This window comes from Elgaria multicarinata, chromosome 11 (assembly GCF_023053635.1).
Source record: "Elgaria multicarinata webbii isolate HBS135686 ecotype San Diego chromosome 11, rElgMul1.1.pri, whole genome shotgun sequence".
In the NCBI taxonomy this organism is placed as follows: Eukaryota; Metazoa; Chordata; class Lepidosauria; order Squamata; family Anguidae; genus Elgaria; species Elgaria multicarinata.
The window spans coordinates 34,989,301-35,009,695 of record NC_086181.1 but is presented as its reverse complement, the minus strand read 5'-3'; the positions used below and the strand labels follow the sequence as shown (position 1 = coordinate 35,009,695).

The window sequence follows — 20,395 nt, the reverse complement described above, 5'->3', positions numbered from 1 at the left end:
CTTTCGATGGGAGGCAATGATGAGGCTTGCTAAGTAATCCACAAAGCTTTTATTAAGCAATAAACGTCTCTTCTACCTGAATAGACTCTAGCCTCTTGGAAGCGTCCCCCTAGGCAAAACTATGCAAACTAAGCAAGACAATTGTCTATTCAAGAAGAAGAAGAAGCTACTTCTCAAACGCCCCAGTAACTTCAGAGCGCCTGGTGCGGTGGCAGGTTCTGGCGTAATTTCTCGGACCTTCTCACGCCTTCCTTCCACTCTGTGCGTTTCAGCTTCCAGCGGACCCTAGCATCAGCTGGGTTGTCGGAACGCTCAGTCCCGGAAGAACACTCACTTTCCACCGAGCGTGTAGGATTTGGCCTTGAGGAGATAAGCTCTGGAGAGGGCTGACTCCCAGCTGGGGAATCGCCCGTGAGAGCTTCCTCCCCCACTGGTACAGGCTGGTTAGTGTCTGGCGCTGCGTCTTCTAGTTCTGAATCTGATTCATCTGAAACATCTTCTCCCCAAACGGGCAGTAGGGTTAGACATGACACCAGCTTGTGGTTAGTGCTAACCCCAGAGAACCACAGAGCCTGAAGTGTCATCTGAACATGTCCATTTATTTATATACACACACACACACACCCCTTTAGCCCTACTTAGGAATAGTTCTCTTCTACTCACACCCTTCGTTCTTTCTGTTTGTCTGGATTGAATTACCATTCTCCTTTCTGCCCATCTCACCCCCGCTCGCCGCAGGTGCTGTGACAAGCGGCTTTGGACACACATTGACCTGAGCCGTCGGAAATCCATCACTCCCTCCATGCTGAGCGGCATCATCCGCCGGCAACCAGCCAGTCTCGACCTTAGCTGGACCAACATCTCCAAGAAGCAGCTAATGTGGCTTCTAAACAGGCTACAAGGTATTGTCTCAGGGAAAGGGAGGGAGGGGGGACGAGGGTGGCATTCTGGGGGAGGTGATGGGGGCCAGTACTTTACTCATCTGGCACCTATATACTAATCAACGTCGCTGAGATGGTGTATACTGCTCTTAAAATAGGTGAAAGTTGCAGGTAAGGGGCAAAGGTATCTATAAACTTCTGCCCTCCCCAGATGTTCCAACTGCCTTTCTGCTGCTAAGTGTTTACTTTTTAAAAAAAAATGCATGAAAAGTTTGTTTGGTTATTTATTTATTTATTACATTTTTATACCGCCCAATAGCCGGAGCTCTCTGGGCGGTTCACAAAAATTAAAACCATTCAAAGTATAAAACAACAGTATAAAACCATAATATAAAAGCTCAACCAGAATAAAAACAGCAGCAACGCAAAATTACAAATTTAAAACACCAAGTTAAAATTAATTTATAGACCATTAAAATGCTGGGAGAATAAAAAGGTCTTCACCTGGTGTCTAAAAGCATATAATGTAGGTGCCAAGCGAACCTCCTTAGGGAGCTCGTTCCACAACCGGGGTGCCACAGCAGAGAAGGCCCTCCTCCTGGTAGCCACCTGCCTCACTTCCTTTGGCAGGGACTTGTGGAGAAGGACCCCTGAGGATGACCTTAGGGTCCGGGCAGGTACATACGGGAGGAGGCGTTCCTTCAGATAGCCTGGCCCCAAGCCGTTTAGGGCTTTAAATGTTAATACCAGCACTTTGAATTGGGCCCGGACCTGGACTGGCAGCCAATGAAGCTGGAAAAGGACTGGCGTGATGTGGTCTCATCGGCCAGTCCCTGTTAGTAACTACTGCCCTGTTTTGTACCAGTTGAAGTTTCCGGACCGTTTTCAAAGGCAGCCCCACGTATAACGCATTGCAGTAATCCAAACGAGAGGTTATCAGAGCAAAGTTGCATTGTCTTTGAGTGTTTCCCCCCTGCCCCCAAATAAACATTTTTTGTTCCTAGTCAATCCTAAAGTGCACTTTTTTGTACACATGTGGCTGCTTTTGTTTGTGAGCGGAGACGCGCCAAAACCATAGGATAACCAGATTCTGGGATAGTCCAGAAAGGATGAATAAAAGTCGGCTCGCTATAAAAATACTAGCTGAACCAAATCCTCCAGCAGAAGTAGGGTTGGAGTCTGGCTTTCAGGGAGGAGAGGAGAGGAAGGTTTTATTGGGATTTGGGGTGCTGTTACTTGTGTTGATTAAGAGGTGGGAACTGACTGAGTGGATCGGACAAAAGGGGAGGATCTGGAACCAGGATTTCCGGGTTCACAAGGCCCACCTAACTTGGAACAAGGTGGAGAAGCAGAGATCAAGGATTCTTTGGTTCTCTGAAGCCTAATGTGCACTGCAGAGGTATTTTGGGTAGAAAGACAGGAGACAAACCAGATCAAATCAATAAGCAAGCTTTCATCTGGGCCAGTTCATACTGCAGGTGTGGGGTGGGCGAGGGAGTTGTCTGCTTGAATCTTTCCATGTACGAAACTAGCATGGCAGGGCTAGTTCAAGCTAAGCTCCCTTGACAATTGTGAGCAATTCTGTGCGGGACACAATTGTTTTCTTTCGTGAGGAATGTTCACTCCTGTGAGCTCACCTGCCGGCAGCCTCAAATGGTACAGCCCGGGCAGGATTATGCCACATCACTGAGGCCTCATTCTCAAAGCAGGAGGCAGTTCAGTTGGTTGGGCGGTGGGGAAGGATGGAGCCAAGGCCAAGATCCAGCGGGGGTCTGTACGTGAGCAGGAGAACAAGGCCAGGCGTACGTGTCTATTAGCTTGATCCAGCTTGATCAGTGGTTCAAATTGTTCAAATTTTATTAAGGCAACCCAGCATGGGTTTTAGCCAGATACAAGAGTCATGATATAAAAACATTACATTACAGCATTGTATTAAACTTCAAATATTGAACTTTTACATATAAAACATCATATATAGTGCTGGGATTTTTAACAGCAATCTTAGTTATCATCAGGGGACACGAAGTCTTTCCTAATTTTTGCCGCTTTCACTGCAAAGCAAGCCAGGTTTAACAAGATGGATTTCACAGTGTTTGTAAATAGGTAGCCAATTTTATCCAGATCTGTATAATGAGTAATTGAAGCCAGAAATCTCGCTAGATGTTTATAATAATAATAATAATAATAATAATAATAATAATAATAATAATAATAATAATAATAAATTTATTTCTTACCTGCCTCTCCCTTTGGATCGAGGCAGGGAACAACATTAGAACAGGAATCAATACATCTTAAAAAAATCATGATTTAACATTGACATTATCCCTAGGGGTGTTGTATAGTTTACAGTATAGAACATAATGAACTGTATCCTCTACTGCTTGGTCACCACAAATACATAAACGTTGTTCTCTAGGGATGTTTTTGAGATCCGAGTGATATAGGGCGGGATACAAATGTTTAAATAAATAGGGTGGGGGAGACTATATACTAGGTTTTGTGAACCGCCCAGAGAGCTCCGGCCATTGGGCGCTATAGAAATGTAATAAATAAATAAATATAAATAAATAAATAAATAAATATATGCTTGGAATAGGAAGCTTTGTTGGGGGCAGGAATTGTTTCATTTAGGGAGCATCGTTGGCTCAGAGAGAGGGTCGGTTGCATTTCTCAGGTGGGAGGTGGGAGGGTTGGTTTCTGTGCTTCCCTTTCTCACTCTCCCAAGTCCTGTCTCCTCTTCCCCCCCCCCCCCAGGCCTCAAGGAGCTCATCCTGACGGGATGCTCTTGGTGCTCTGTGTCGGCGCTCAGCACAGCCAACTTCCCCTCCCTGCGGCTCCTGGATTTGCGTTGGATCGAGGACGTTAAGGACTCTCACCTCCGCGAGCTGTTGTTGCCTGCCACGGATGCCAAGCCGGGTAAGTACCGGGTTCCGGAAGCGAGCAGGAGATGGGATGCGCAACCGTTGAAGACAGCTCCGTGGAGGGTTCTCTTTGGCCGGAAGGAAGAGATATTTTGCTCTCTTTTTCCATGGCCCCCTGCACCCATGCACAAAATCCCACAAAGTCCACCTAGGCGTTCGAGACGGCCGTACACCACTGATCTGCCCTTTTCGAACGGAAGGTTCCTTCTCCTGAGCCAGGAGGAGAGTTGGGTAGCTGGAACTGTAGCCTCTCTTTTTGAGTCAGGCCTGCGCCATTGGGGACCCGTCAGGCCTCGCTCGAACAGAAGAGGAGCCCTGCCGGATCAGACCAAGGGTCCATCTAGTCCAGCACTCTGTTCACACAGTGGCCAGCCAGCTGTGGACCAGGGACCCGCAAGCAGGATACGGGTGCAACAGCACCCTCCCACCCATGTTCCCCAGCAACCGGTGTAAATAATAACAACAACAACAACAACAATAATAATTTTATTTCTAACCCGCCTCTCCATTCTGATCGAGGCGGGGAACAACAGCAAGTATATGGGCTTACTGCCTCTGATACTGGCGGTAGCACATAGCTGTCAGGACTTGTAGCCATTGATAGCCTTCTTCTCCAAGAATTTATCCCTCCCTCTTTAAAGCCATCCAAACTGGTGGCCGTCACCGCATCTCGTGGTGTGGTGTGAATTCCATCGTTTAACTATGCGCTGTGTGAAGGCCTTCCTTTTATCTGTCTTGAATCTCCCACCAATCAGCTTCATGGGATGGCCCCACTGGGTTCTAATATTATGGGAGAAGGAGAAAAATGTCTCCCTTGAGGCCAGGTACAGTAGCCCACCGGAAGCGGTGGTGGCCTCCTTGAGTTTTGCCCCACTCTTGGGGTCATCAGACATGGCCGTCCAGGGCGGGGGGCAGGCTGCGTTTGGCTGGGCAGCTGGGTGTCGTGGAGGCCTGGCTCCCGGAGGCAGCTGTGGCTTGTCCACCTCACTCAGCCTCAATGCCCAGAGAGGCCCTGATGGCCAGACTATATTGCGCCCTAGGCAGGCACGTTCTGAAGCCTCCGCTCCGCGCCCCCCGTGTGCGCTCCCAGCTTTGAAGCCAGGATGCTGGGGGTTGGGGGGCGGGGTGGAGGCTTCGAAGCGGCGCGCCCGGAAGTGGCTTCCTGGCACGCCATTCTGAAGCCTCCGCCTCCAACCCCAGCGTCCTGGCTTCGAAGCCAGGAGCAGCTTCCGGCCGGGCGCTGGCTTCGAAGCCGGGACGCTGGGGTTGGGGGGCGGCCAGGGTGGCAGCTTTGGAACAGCGCGCCCGGAAGCCGCTCTAGGAGAGCAGCTTCCGGGTGCGCCGTTCGGCGCCCTCATTTGCTTGACGCTCTAGGTCACCGCCTGAGTTGCCTCTATGGCAGCGCTGGCCCTGCCTGATGGTGGGTGGGCCAAGCCCCATATGCCACAGCCTGTTAGCATGAAGCTTTTACTGCCAGTAACTATTTATTTATTTATTTATTTATCATACTTATACCCCGCTCCTCAGCCAAAAAAGGCTCTTGGAGCGGCTTACACTTAGCAAAAAAGACCGTTTTTTTTTAACTATGCCCTAAGTGGAGTCATTTCACACTTTTGGAATGCAGGGAGAAACGCACAAAACACTGCAACACCCCCCCTATGATTGGCGGTTGGTAGAAAGGGGTGGAGCCAAGGGCAGGGGGAATAGCCCACTGGGGAACCCCAGGGGGCCAGACAGGGACCTCCTTGGCTGTTAATGATGAGAGTTGCAGTCCAACACACCTGGAGGGCACCAGGACAGGGAAGGGCGTTTTAAGCTCTGGGGTGTTTTCGGTAGGGGCTGGTTAGGTCCCAAGGTCTATGGGGGCCTTCCAGTCACTTCACCTTACACCTCCAAGCATTCCAGACCATTGGCCAGGCTGGCTAGGGCAAATGGGAGTTGTAGTCCAAGATGTCCGGAGGGCACAGGTTGGGAAAGGCTGGTCCGCACGACCGGGCTGGCTTCGATGCCGCATCGCTTCCCGCCTTCCCCCCCCCCCAGCCTTCTACTCAGCACGCGGGAGGGGTCTTGGGCACATGCCGCATGACATGGCTTTCCTCCTGTTTCGGCTGCTATTAAATCACTAGCTTGACTCGTGCAGAGAACATCTGCGCCCTAGTATTTCATTTCTCAGTATCATACTGTTCTGACTTTTCCGCAAGGCTGACCAGGAGTCCATTGGACACTCCCCCCCCCAGCTTCTCCCCCACCCCCATCTCACCTGCCCACCGACCCACAAGACTTACTTGAGGCTTCCGTGCCTACCAGTAAGCTGCCCGACTTCCTCTCTGGCTTCCCCCACACACACACACACACAGCTGCTCCCCCTCTGCTCCCCCCCAGCCGCTCCCCCCCCCGCTCCCGGCTGTGTTTATCCAGTTGCTTAGCAACACAAAGTTCTTAGCGCGGAACCTCCAGCGTGCCACGCATTGCTACGTGCCACACGTTGCCTTACACCTGCCTTACAGCTGGCTGGGGCATTCTGGGAGATGCAGTCCAACACATCTGGAGTGCCCCAGGTTGAGGAAGGCTGCCTTAGCATGATAGATAGATAGATAGATAGATAGATAGATAGATAGATAGACAGGGCTACCGCTTGACTGCCCTTGAACGGCCATTGCAGTCTGCCCCCCCCCCCGGAGCGGTGCGGCTCGCTCACACACCTCTTTCTGCCCTTCTGCTCCCGCCCGCCAGGCCAGACCGACAGCCGGGGCCGGCTCCAGAATGTTTCCGAGCTGCGGCTCTCCGGGCTGGACATCACGGACTCATCGCTGCGCTTGGTGATCCGGCACACACCCCAACTAGCCAAACTGGACCTGAGCCACTGCAACCACGTGGGCGACCAGTCTGTTAACCTGCTGACCGCTGCTAACTCCCCGCTCCGAGAGACCCTCTCTGAGCTCAACCTGGCCGGTGAGTACGGGGTTGGGGTGGGGTACTCAGGGCAGGGTTCCCTCTCCCAGAATGCCTTTCTCAGCCCCACCTCTCTCCCATGCTTGCCCCAGTGCCCGTCCTTGGCAGCCCCTGAGCCGGTGCTGCGGCCAGTGTCTCCACTGCTCCCTATCTGTACAGATCCCTTTGGGCCCAATGTGGTCGTAGCCACCCTCAGTTAGCCAGCCTTCTTACAACCAAGAAGTCACCGGAGCAGTGGTCCATCCCTTTCCCTTTCTAGTCTGAAGGTTGTGGGCCCTAGAGATGGGGGACGGGGGCGGGCGATGAGTTGGCTCACGCAGCAGGGAAGAGAAAAGTGTGTGGGTCTTCTGCGAAACGGGTTTCTGTTGGCGCTGAAAACCATGGGTCCAGTGGAGTTGTTTAGTGTGCTGAGCTCCAGAACCCACCTCTGCTTTGGGCAGCTGTCTTGTGGGCTGCTGACTTGTCCTTGTCCTCCCTTGTGGCAGCCATTTTGTGCTGGCGCCCAGGGCAATTTCTCAAATGATGTCTGTATCCCCTGTTGTAGGGGAACCAGGAGTCCCAAATCTATCGCACCTATTTTATTCATTACCTCCACCCACCCCAGCTCCATCTCGGGGCATCCAGATGCTGCACTGGAACGAGACAGGAACTGCCGCTTCTCATGTTTGGGAAAAGAGCGTGGAAGCAGCCCCCAAATTGGACAGGGCGTATGTTAGTGTTATGGATGTTTTCACTCTCCTGGCTTCCATCCTCCAAATGCCAAAGTGTCCTGGGGACTATAGTTCTGTGCAGGTGCGGTGATCCCTGGACCTGCCCCTCAGTACTACAATTCTTGTGTGGGGCAACGGACGAGTATTAGACCGGTTAACGACTGCAGCGCACCTATACCCAGTGGCACCCATCCGCAACCTCGCGCCCTCCAGATGTGTTGGACTACACCTCCCATGATCCCTAGCCAGCACAACCCAGTCCAGCACATCTGGAAGCCAGCAGATGCGGAGAGGATGGTGTAAGCTGGCTCAGGCCTCCCCAGCCATGCCGTCATTTTAACCTAAGGCCTTCTAGGTGGAGGACGGCCCGAGTCGCCGTTCTCCGGGGCTCGCTACGCACCGCAGGGTCTGGTGAAGCGAACCGTTCGTTGGTCTGTAAAACGGGGGGATCCTTGACCTGACTGTCGCCCTCTTCCTCTCCCTCTCCCCCCCCCCCGCTCGCAGGATGTAACCGGCTGACGGATCAGTGTCTGCCCCTCTTCCGCCGCTGCCCCCGCCTCTCCCGCATCGACCTTCGCTCCTGTCACCACGTCACGCCGGAGGCCTGCGCCCGCTTCGCCGAGGACTCTGTCTCCAACAGCACCTCCGCGCCCCCCGCCCCCGGCTCGGCGCCGCCTCTGTTCCGTTGCCCTGAGGAGAAATTGCTGCTGAAAGACAGCTAATACCCGCCCTGGGGTGGAGGCGCGGTGGGGGCTCTGCCTCACCAATCGGACAACCGGACACGGACTCTGAGAGAACCTTTTTACTTAAAGCCATGCACTGAACCGGAGTGGCGTCTCCACCCCTCTACGTGTGCAGCAAAGGGGGGGGGGTTGTGCTCCCCCCCCCCCAGGCCTGGCCCGCCAAGGGACAGGCCGCCTCTTGCTCCATCCCCTCGTTCCAGGACACAGCCACGGAGTAAGTGGGGCCCGAGGCAGCCTTGTCGCTTTACAATGCTGGGAAAGGCGTGCTCCTCCTGTCCTGCACTGCGCCGCCCCGTCCTCTCTCCCGCCCACCCCGCTCGGTCCGTGGCGCAGTTGGTACCACGCCCTCTTGGAGTGGGGGGGGGGGCTGGGAGGGGACCACTCAGCCTTGAAACGTTGGCTCAGGAGGAAGGCAGCTTATTCTTTGGTGTCAGATTATCTTTCTCCTTCCCCCAGCTCCCCTCCTTCCCAATACAAATGTGCACTCTGACCCCACCCCCACCCCCGGTCCTCCCACATGCTGCCTTTATGATTTTGGGTGTGCGTGCGTGCGTGCGTGCGTGTATGCCTGCCTCCCTGCCTGCCTGCCCTGTCTCTTCCCCTCCTCCCCCGACCACCCCTCACAAATCTTCATTCTCAGTGTTGTTTTCAAAGTGGGCAGGGGGAGCCAGGCAGCTGATACTTTCATTCCCCCGCCACACGCCCACTGGAATTCCGCCCGCACTCCCATCGCAGCTTGCTAGACCTCAAGTCGCCGCGTATGCTTGGGACCAATTCCTCGGGGGGGGCCAGAGGTGCGCACTCTTTGTACGCTCCGGCCTCCCCTTTCCTGCAGAGCGGGCGACGACCTGGGCCAAATGGAGGTTGTCGTGCCTGCCCAGAGAACGTGCATTTTGACAGGTGCGCTTCCCTACCTGTTTCCTCCTCTCTGTGCCCCCCCTCCCCGAATGGGCAGGCGGTCCCCCGGGACCCCCTCTGCATCTTGACACGTGTGCCTATCCCGTGCGTGAACCGCCCTCCAGCGCCAAAACCATGACCTGCCCACGCTGCAATCCGTCCGTACACTGACCCCGCTGCTGTATTGCTTACGGGCGAAACCTACCTGTGCGCAGGCGCGCATACGAGCCATGTGTGTGAATGGGCCCCTGGAGGAATGTTCAGCTCACAACAGACGGGGCGCACTGCCTCTGTTCTTTAGTCTCTGCCCACCTTGCTGGCCTCCATTTCTTCCGAGTCTGTTGGAAGCATCTCTCGTGCAGACGCAGTGTCTCCTGGGCATCCAGATCCACCTTGTATTCCTGTGCGGCTACTTAAGCCGCGCAGGGGTGGACAGACAGAGGGCCTTTGTTCTGCCTGGGGCAGCTCCCGCTGCTCTTCACCAGTGAGACGTCCGTCCAACTCTGTCGCCACAACCAGAACGGTTACGATGCCCACCCCGGCATATCCCCCTTGATCCCGGCACCACTTCAGACCGCAGGGGTGCATGTACACCTTGTATGCACAGACAGCAGGCTTTTGATCTCTTGCGAGGTCTTCCCACGTAAAGGGTCTCCCCGTTGGAGTCAACCATGCCCATCGGCAAGAACGTGGCATCCAATCTGGACTAATTTTGGACCCCTTTGATGAGGAACGGCCTTAAATCGGGGGCGCGTGTGCCCACGTCCGCATCCACGCACACCGTGTCTGAAGTGGTGGAAGCCTTCCTACCATCTACTTCTGCCCACATGTGCAGAAGATCTTCTGAGGGGTGTGGGTGTCTCTTCTCGCATATCTGTTGCAGCTGCGATGGAATCCCTTCTCATGCCGTAAAGTTCCCACCGGTACCCCCGGGCTATTGCGTGAGGGGGGCCATACTGTAAAAATAATGTCAGAAGGCCCACGGGACCCGTGGACATTATAAACAGTAGCCCTCCGCAGCAGTGCGTGAGCACCACGTGTACGTTCTTGGATTCCAACCACCGTGTGTGTCTGTGTGTGCATCGCTCTTCGTCCAAACTGCCCCACCTCGCCATCTCAACCTGCAGTGACACTCCAGTAGCGTGCTCCCCGCCAACCCCATTTTAAGGCCATAATATTTGTCCTTCCCAATACCTCCCTGCTCTCCTCCTTCCTCCTCCTTCCTCGTCCCCTGAGGTTGTGTGTATGGGTCAGCGCGCTTTACCAAACTCCCCTTCTCTCCTGAGAAACCTCCTTACGAATATTGGGGCAAGTTTCGGGTGGAAGCAATGATGGTCTCAGCATATTGTATCACTGTACTTTTTAATTTTTAGTTTTTAATTTTTCATACCCCATCCCGGGAGGAGATAACAGCTGTCTGTCCCTGCCCCGTACTCCAACGCATTCGTATTCCCACCCCCTTACTTTTCTGGTCCATAAGCTTTAAAAACAACAAAAACCACTTTTAGGAAACGGGGATGGGGGGAACAGAGAGCTACGTTTCTTCACCACGGCCCCCACACGGGGCGGGCTGGAGTCGGCCAGGCCTTACCTTACCTTAATTCTGGTCATCCTCCGTCACAATGTTTCGAACTTGAACCTCCTCCCATTTTGTATGTGTATTTTTTTTAATTATTATTTTCTTTTTAAAGGGACGTTGTGGGTGGGGGAGAGAAATACTGTAGTGGGGAAAGGCGCAAAAAGAATGTTCCGGACCGAAGGCGTGCCCACTCTCGGTCGTTTTGCTCCTTCTGCGTGAAGGTGGGATGGCATAGTGGTTAATGCAGCTCTTGTTCCCTTCCGCCATATCTGCCCTGTCCCAAGAGGGAAGCTAGTCCCCTCTTATAAGTGAATTTTGCCGCCCCCCCCCCACACACACCGGCTTTCCTCCCCACCCACCATCTTGCTTTCTTACTGACTTGCTAGAGAAGACAGGGATTTGATTCTATGGGGTTTCGGGGGGGAGCGTTGGGCAGGGTGGTAAAAAACGGGAGCTTCTCTTGACCCATACAGCCTAGGGTCTTCGCCACTCCCACTTGCAAAGAGTTCTCGGCCCTCCCTGCACTCCCCCGCACACACACACTTATTTTCCTCGCCCCTTCTCCCCCCCCCCCCCCGCCTCCCCATGCCTTTATCTGGGCTTGTCAGAGGCCACGCGGCACATCACCTCTGCATGCGCATTGGGAAATGGTGTGAGGCTGGTTTTTCACATTGGTAACCGTCACCCCCCCCCCCTTTTTTTTTTTTTTTAAATATATACTTGAACGTTCATTTATTACTAAAGCATTACTTGAAAAACGCAGCGTAGGGTTGTGGAATCGGAGGCGAGGTTTTCGGTGTCTTTTTTTTTTAATTATTTTTTAAGGTTCTGTCGGGTGCTTTTTTTTTATTGTTTTAAGAAAATCGGTTCTTTTCGTTATTGCTTTGTTTTCGTTTTGTTTTCATGGGTCTGACTGAAAGAAAACCCTCACCCGCTCATCACTCCATTAGCCAAAGAGGGGCCACGGTATCACAATTCCGCCCCCCCCCCTCCTCCACCACCTCTGAAGGTGCTCTTACGTTTTTATTTCCCCCATACAAGAGATTCCACCTTCCTTAGGAACCCCACAGAAGTTCCTAAGAAGAGACAATATTACACATTTAAGGAATGAGAGCGGGACGGGGGGGACGACTTTGGGGCTAAAATATGATCGAGGTGGAGATCCGAATACTACATTTATGGCAGGAGGGGGTGGTTTGAGAGAAGCAGGCCTCTTTCTTGCTTAAAATGTTAACTCCCCTTTCGGCACAGCATAAATATGTACTGTATGGGCCTCCCTTTAATCCAGTGTCTCTCCCCCCCATCTCTAAATCTGCGTTCCCTGTTGTGCAAGCTAGAAAAGCTGCCCGCCACAACAGCAGTGCCCGGCCTTGCCAACCGCATTTGGCTTTGTGCCTCCAACAAAGGCAGATTCATACACTAAGAAATCTACGGCTCCGGGTCTCACTGCGTGCTTGATGGGGTTGGGGGGGGGTTTTTTTACACAAACAGTAATATAAAAGGAGGGGGGGTCCCGCCCCCTGTGCCATCCTCTGCTTTCCTCCTCCGACCAATTGCGGTGATGGCCAGGGAGGTGCTGTTTAAAACATATCTTTTGGGGGGGGGGGGTTTGCTTGTGTTCGTTTTGTTTTTGTTTTTAAACTTTGTTTTTAATGGATGTTTTAAGTAAAAAAAAAAAAAGATAGAAAGAAAGAAAAGAAAAATACCTCAGGTTTAAAAAAGAAATGGTGAAGAGGGGGATTGAGAATATCATCCGAGGGTGCGTTACTATGTAGACTGCTGCTTTGGGGAATGTATGGATTGGGGAGTGGAAGGGGGGGCAGCGGCAGGTGGACCAAGTTGGAGAGGTGCCCTTGGCCGGATGCTCACTTTGGAGGGCAGTGGGGGGGGGCGTGGCTGAGAAGTCCCACCGCCCCACGCCCGTGACGCAACTTTTCCCACCCGCAATCTCTCGAAAGGCCTAAGCTCGCAGAGATGCACAGGCAGCTGTCTCTCAAACCCAAACAGTTTGCTCCTGGAATGATAGAAGAACATGGTGAAATGTTCTCTGAATCGCCCCACTCCCCCCAAAACACTCTCCTCCTCCCCCTTGCCCACTCCACCCCACAGATGTAGCCTCCCATAAACTGTTCCAAGGGATTCCCCCCTTCCCCAAGCAGGTATACCATGGAATATCTTCCAAGGATGGACACACTCACGCCCATGGGACTCATCTCAATTTAGCGGACCAAAGCTATATTCCCACTCCTGTCTTTCACGCGCACGCCCCATCGGCGGCCAACCAAATTCTTCATCCTTTGGCTACAACTTTAATCGCACAGGTTCCCATTTTCCTCCCCTTCACCTATCCATTGAGACAAAGACAGCCAGGGGGTCAGGGGTGTGGGGGTGGGTGGGGAGAAAGCAGAAATAAAATAAAATAAATATAAAAAGCAAAGTCCAGTTTGGAGCAATGTGTGTCTTTCGCAATGTTCGTCCTGCACACCTCCATCCCGGGCCCCCTTGGGACTGTTCAGATGGGGGGGGGGGCGTGAGACCCGGTTCCGATCTGAATTTCAGGGGTTCTATTATTGTACAATAACTGTTTGCTATATAAACAAAACAAAACAAAATCAAAAAAAGGAAACGTGTTTTGATCTTAAGAGCCTGTTTTTCATTATCTCTCCCCCTCCTCCTCCTCCCCCCCCCCCAATTTTATTTTCCTTCCAAAAGAAAATGTTGCAAATAAAAATGTTGGTTTTTGTTTTTGTTTTTTTAAAAACAAACTTTTATTTTTTATTTTTAACGGGTTCTATTTTATGGTTTCTGGAAATATTTTTTTATAAACTCTCCTTTTGGTTTTTTCAGTGCTTTTATTTTGTTTCGTTTTGTGTTCGTGCGACACCCCCCAGGCATGGTGGGTTGATTGAGGGGGAGGGGGTTACAGTGTATAAGCTGACAATTTCCCAAACATTTGACATACCCTTCGGATATCAGAATTAAATTGGAGGCACCTCTCAGCCTTGAATCGGAAAAGAGTTTGATTTTAGAGTATGTAATAGAGGCCCTCAAAAATCCACCTTCTATATTTGCTTGGCAATAGTTCTTGACGTGTTGGTAAGGCCTCTCTGTCTATATATGCAGCAAATAGACTGTATCGCTACAAACTGCAGGTGCAGACAAGCCATTTCCTGTGCTTTTTTATTCATTTATTTAAACACTCAGAACTCTCTGCAGGTAGAAAACTATCACAGCAAGGTTTTTTCTCCCTGATACGCTAGCTCTTTACTTGCAGGGATTCGGTTGACTGACAGATTGATTGATTTTGCATGGTGGGAAGCGTTCAAAAATGGCATTTTGCGCAGCCGCAGTTTAAAAGGCTTCAATCCGTTGTACCGTTTCCATTTTGCTGCATATATAAACCAGCCCGAATCCTGAAGGCACGTTCTGCTCTGAGGTTGGTCAAAGGCACGTTCCCAATGCTGTACCGGGGTCAGCATGATTCAGTCCCCAGGAACGGTTCAAAGAAAGTGACCAAGGCCAACCCTGCGAGTCATTTGCAGCGCAATCCCATACAAGTCGACTGGGATGGAAGTCCCACTGAGTTAAATGGGGCTTGCTCCTAAGTAGGTGGGTGTAGCCTTAGGGTGCAATCCTATGCCTGTTTAGACAGAAAAAGTTCCACAATCTCCGGCACGCCCCAGTCAACATAGCTGGGATTTGTAGGACTTTTTTTTTTCCTGTCTCAGCATACATAGGATTGTGCCCTTTGAGATTCAGTGGACAGTTTTCCAGGGCTAGGTACTTAAATTTATATCCTGTCTTTCCTCTTAGGGACTCAAGGACGTGTACACAATCTCCTCCTCCTCTTCCTCACCCCCCAACATCCCTGTTAGGTAGGTTAGGATGTTTCAGTGAACTTCACGGCTGAGAAGGAACTTGAAGTTGAGTCTCCTTGGGCACAGTCCAGTGCTCTCAGTTACCACGTCACACTGGTTTTTAGTATGAAAACCGAACTGACATTTCAGATTAGATTATGTTACAGACTGGTTGTGTACCCATAGAAGTGCAGTCACTTCTGCAGTCAGATCATGTAGATCCACAAGGTCTGGGATCCAAAGGGCCGATTATGAAAATCCCAATGAAATGTGGACACTTTTCCACTTTGAAAGAGCTGCTTTCGCCTGCCCGCCCCCCCTTTCAAAAATTCTGTATCACAAATTGATTTGCAACTCTTTTTTTCAGTTCCAAAACCAGCTCGCTCTGTGACATGGGGTTGAAGGAAGCTCTAACCAAGGCTAACTCACCTCCTAGATGCGCTTCATAGACCTTGAACCAGCTTTTCCCAACATGGTGTCCTCCGGATGTGTTGTACTACAATTCCCATCATGGCCATGCTGTCTGGGAAGCATGGGGGTTGTAGTCCAGCGCATCTGGAGAGTACTGGGTTGGAGAAGGCTGCCTTGGATTTTGCACAAGAGCAGGAGAGAAAAAGTTCTCAAGGTGTCTAAAGAAAAATATTCTGCCCAATGTGTTTCAGAACTATTACTCCTTCTTCAGGGACTTCCAAAGATACAAACAAAACTTAGAAATAAATCCTTATTATCACTTTAAAAACTTAATAAAAAGTAAAACAGGTATGTATTTATTTTTAAAAATTACAGCAGGTTTAATTCTGACATGGATGCAAGCAGTTTAACTAATAGGAAGCCACCATTTCAGAACTTGAGAGAGGTTATTATTTTTTATAGAAATAGGTGGATATAATATTATGGGTATATAATATTGAAAATCTGAATGGCCAATATATATATATTAATGATACGAAATATATTCATAGGCAGTTGTGTAAATGGTGAGTTTTTGTACTTTTTCTTAATGCTTTTAAAGTGAAAATAATTATTTGCATTTAAATTTCATTTCTAACTCCAGAAGCCCCTGAAGAAGTAATAACAGCTCCAAAATGTGTTGAGCAGAATAAATAATTTTTTTAGGCACCTTGAAAACTTCTCTCTTTTCCCAGTATCTTTCCTTTGTGTTGCTTTGTGCCTTGGACTCAGGCCTAGGTTTGTTTTTTTACGTTATTTCCCTTGCTGAAAAATTGCTCCCACCAGTTGTGTTTCTATGTAAAGCCATTTCTGATCATTTTCTTCCTTGAACCAGCAGCAAGAGATGTCATGAGCATTGCAGCGGGTGCACTGAGGCATACCGTGACTTGGCCAAGGTCATCCAGGGAGGAGGAGTTCATGGCTCACTTGAAATTTCAATGGAAACGTTCTTGCTTGAGATCAGTGACATTAATCGCCTGTAAGGTCAATTGCAGCCTTAGATCAAAATCTGCCCTTCGTTGCTTATGGTTGATACAGGTTTCGACATTGCCAGTGGCATAAAATGGGGGTGAATTGCTAAAACTCAAGAGGACGGATGACAATTTGCAGTTGTGACGTTAAAACGAGCGTGGGTGGGTTCAGGGTTGTACCTTTTTCATTTTCCACTAGCCACTAGAGCAATAGCCTAATGCAACTTTCCCCAACAGGGTGCCCTCCAACAGCCATCCTAGCTGGGGATTATGGCAGTTCTGGTCCAACATGACATCAGGTTGAGGAAGAAAGGCCTGGTGTATGTATGGTCTTTAGGCTCTGGATGGGTGGATCTTTCTAAGGGCTGGGTTCAATAGCCTAGCGTTACTCCTTTGCCATAAAGCACCAGTTCTGTGTGTCCGTCAAACACAGTGGTCCCCAGTATAATACTATAAAAGGACTCCAAGGTACTGGTGGAGAAAGAATCCGTATCTAATCTAGACTTGTTGGAAGACCAGGAGCAAATCTACACAGAGTCGTCAGGGCGCCCTGAAGGCGCTTGTGTGCGCCTCCAGGGCGCCCCGAAACTCCTAGTATAGATGCTGATCTTCAGGCCAGAAGAGGCGGCGGCGGCAGCAGCCCCGCATCGCCCCTCACGGGGACGGGGCGAAAAGTTTCCGGCCTCTCCGGCCGTGTCCTTGCCGCCGCCGCTCACCTCCACCGTCGTAATTCTGTCTTTGCCTCCCCCAGCGCCCCCCCCGGGCGAAAGAGCCACCCGGGTTGGAGAGCTGGAAGAAGGCGGGGCCTTTGGGGAGGCAAAGACAGAATTATGACGGTGGATGTGAGCGGCGGCAGCAAGGACGCGGCCGGAGAGGCCGGAAACGTTTCGCCCCGTCCCCACGAGGGGCGATGCGGGGCCGCCGCCGCCGCCTCTTCTGGCCTGAAGATCAGCATCTACACTAGGAGTTTCGGGGCGCCCTGGAGGTGGTGCACACAAGCGCCTTCAGGGCGCCCTGACAACTCTGTGTAGATTTGCTCCTGGGCAGCCCTGTTAACCATCAAAACAGAAAGGTAGGACGAAACTCCCTTATGCTTTGCCTATAAAGCTGTGACCCCCTCCTGTGTCAACTTAGGGCTGTAGATCTCCTCGCTGAGCCTTAATTCTGAGCAAGGAATTAAGACTTTCTTCTGCCTGAGTCGGTGCAGCAAATTCCCCAATCCTCAAGTCAAGTTATATAGTAACCAAGGCTGGTGAAGTCATTTTGGCATCGGGGGCAGAAAGTACCCCAAGTGTGTCTTCTCCGTCCCTAGCGATAAAAATACAATAGTAATCATATTCTGCCCTTTGATGACACCCAAGATTAGCGACCCGAGATGGCCGCTTCACCCTTCTGAATGGCAGGGCCGGCCCTGCATTAATCCTCTGAACGTTTGAGGCCTTAAATGTGTCTCAACCTCAGAGACCATAGGTAAGATCTAGTGGACTGTTACATTGGGATTGCTTCCTCTGGTGCTGCCATGCTGCTGCTGCTGCTGCTGTTATTAGTATTATTTATTACATTTATAATATTGCCCCATAGTTGAAGCTCTCTGGGCGGTTTACAAAGATTAAAACACAGTACATTAAAAACAAATATACAACATTTTAAACCATAAAAACAGATTACATACAATATCCATCTATTCTGGGTCAGTTAAAAACTCAACATATGCTGTTAAATTCCTGGGAGAGGGAGGAAAGACTTGACCTGGCACTGAAAAGATAACAATGTTGGCACCAGGCAAGCCTCGTCGGGGAGATCGTTCCATAATTGGGCGGCCACCACTGAAAAGGCCCTCTTACTTGTTTCCATCCTCTGAGCTTCCCTTAGAGTAGGCACCTGGAGGAGGGCCGTAGATGTTGGTCCATGTCGAGAGATGCGTTCCGTCAGGTATTGTGGTCCCAAGCCATGTAAGGCTTTATAGGTTGGCAGCAGAATCTTGAGATGCCCCTGGTCATGGGACCAATCAAAGCTGGCAACTCTCAGGAGGGGACAATTCACCCATCAAGGAGCGTGGCACCCAGTGGAGGCTGGTGGCTCAATGTCAGTGGGGTAGCCATCCACTCCTGGTTTCAGTCAGAACTCTGAAGGAGCTGTCCAAGGACTCCTGAAGTACTCTTTGTCATTCTCGGGGCCTCTTGATATATACATTTTGGGCATGTTTGTATATCTCTCAGGTAGTCATCTGCCTCTATATAAGTAGACAGATATATACGCTTTCGCTACCAAAACCACCAGATGTTCCCAAAACCTTGAGCCGTTTCACTCAGACCAAAGAGCAAAGCTAACGGGAAGCTTTTATAAGGGTCAGGTAGTATCACCTGACCAGTTCTAGCCTATTGGTGCAAGGAGGTGTTACTCACGTTGCTGAACTCCCTGTAGCGCCACGCTTTAGCCACTGTTGGGCAGTAGCACGCAAATGGAATTCTCTATATTTTAAGACCTACCTGGTGCAGTTTCGAATCCTACCATGTCTCTGAGCTCTTGTGTACTGTGCCCTTGAATTTATCTCATTCCATTCCCTCCACAAGGATTCTCTTTTCTTTTTGTTCATTCTTTTTACTCAGTTTAATTTTTTCAAACTTCCCTTATATTATGTATAAAATAATGTTAAAAATAACTTGCTTTCATTTTTTTCTTCACATTTCTTCATTCCTTTCCTTTTTTCTTGTCCTTTCATATTTGCTTTCCCTCTTTCCCCATACTTTTCAATTTGTCCTTTTCACTTTTCCTTAGGTCCTGTCTACATTTATACATTTTCAGCCTGTTTCATTCCTGTTTCAGTATCACGGTTCATTCCTAGGCAGGGAGCACTGGGAATTGTAGTTCCTTCAAACTGAAAAAGAGATTTCTAACAAGGAATTCTCCGGCCCTTTAGGAAACTACACTACCCAGATGCCTTTGGGAAAAACTATGACAGTCTTTTGGGGAAAACCATGACAGACTTCAAATTCCTTTTCTCCATCTCATTGCTTAATGAAACCTTTGTTCAATGTTGTGCTTTACATACTTTCCTCAATTCCTTCAGCTGATGGTATTTTTTAAAATTCAATTCTAATTTTATTTTTCTATAGGCTCCAACATTTAGTGGTGGGGAACGAGTGATCCTCCAGAGGTTGCTGGACTGCAACACCCATGTTCCCCATCTCTCTTTCTAGAAAGTAATTCCTTTGGATCTCTGTGGACAGACCTCCCAAGTTTTCGAGGGGCCCTGGGCAAAACAGCCTTAATGGGCCCTCGTCCCTCAGTGAATCTATCTACCTTCTCACTGCCCTTCAAAGGCTTTACCTGGGGTTGTCCTGCACAGCTAAGCTGTGTCATGGGCTGTCCCGGATGCAGCCACCGCCACATAGTCTATACACAGAGCAAACTGAGAACACAGTGGTAAAATGCTGAGGTGATAGAATAGGCAGTACCACTTCAGACTCAAGTGTGAGATACCAATGTGAATGCACCTCTGCATTTTTTTAAATCTCCTTGCAAATAGAAAACTAGCATATCAGGAATTTCATTCCCCCAACCGTTTGCTTGCTGCGCCAGTTTTCTACCTGCAGAGAGTTTTTGGTTTTCAACAAGGACATTCCCCATCTGCAGTCTGAAACCGTGTAGCCCGCCTGCTGCCACTCCATTTTGCCGCATGTGTGCAGTAAGTCTAGTCCGATAGGATTCCCTTATTCTAGCAGCTGGTGGGACAGGGGAAATCTAACGGAATGGCAAAATTATTGCGGGGAAACTGCACCTCTATGTGTAGCTGATCAGTTGACAGTCTGAAATGATGTTTCACACACATTCGTCCCTGCTTGGGAATGTTTAGCTGGTCTCTTCATACAGCAGGATGGCATGATGAAATGCTCAGTTTAGCAGAGAAATGTGCCATTTCAAACTGCATGGGGGTAAACTGTTACTAGTTCTTTTTTTATGTTCCTGCCTTGCAATAAACTCCCTGCCAATAGAAAACTAGCCCCACAGGGATAAAGGTTCTTTCCCAGACCTTTTTTTTTTTCACTGTAGCTTTCTTTTGGGGGTGTCTGGGCTTTTTGTCCCAGAGGAGTGTTCAGAAACTGCATGGCCCACCTGTCGTCTGAAGCAGCACTATCTGTTTTTACCAGCTTAGGTCTCACCAGCTCATTGTGGTGAGCATTAACTAGAAGCTTTCATTCCATGTGCAAATGAACTGTTCAGCCTCCTTTGTGTCACATCTGAAGCGGCTACGCACAGCACAGATATTTGTGATTGGCTGAGACCCTGCACCACTCAGGGGCCTGCAACAGATCACTGATCTGATCTCCAGATTTTGAGACAGAAACAACAAAACTTTAAAGAGGCCGTTGGGAACTCTGATTTTGATCGGAACAGTAGTGCAGCGAGAAGTGTTTAACATACATGGAA

At 50.1% G+C, this 20,395-nt stretch overlaps 1 protein-coding gene across 3 annotated transcripts in view; it reads left to right on the top strand.

The window, feature by feature from the left end:
- The window catches only part of FBXL19 (F-box and leucine rich repeat protein 19), a 36,295-nt gene extending 27,757 nt beyond the window's left edge, over positions 1–8,538 (top strand). For all 3 annotated transcript variants that reach the window (XM_063138600.1, XM_063138599.1, XM_063138601.1), the window contains 4 exons: positions 739–902; positions 3,639–3,800; positions 6,539–6,757; positions 7,972–8,538. In XM_063138600.1, coding sequence (XP_062994670.1) covers positions 739–902; positions 3,639–3,800; positions 6,539–6,757; positions 7,972–8,189 — 763 coding nt within the window. In that variant the 3' untranslated portion in view covers positions 8,190–8,538. The remainder of the gene's footprint in view (positions 1–738; positions 903–3,638; positions 3,801–6,538; positions 6,758–7,971) is intronic.
- The last annotated feature ends 11,857 nt before the right edge of the window (positions 8,539–20,395 follow it).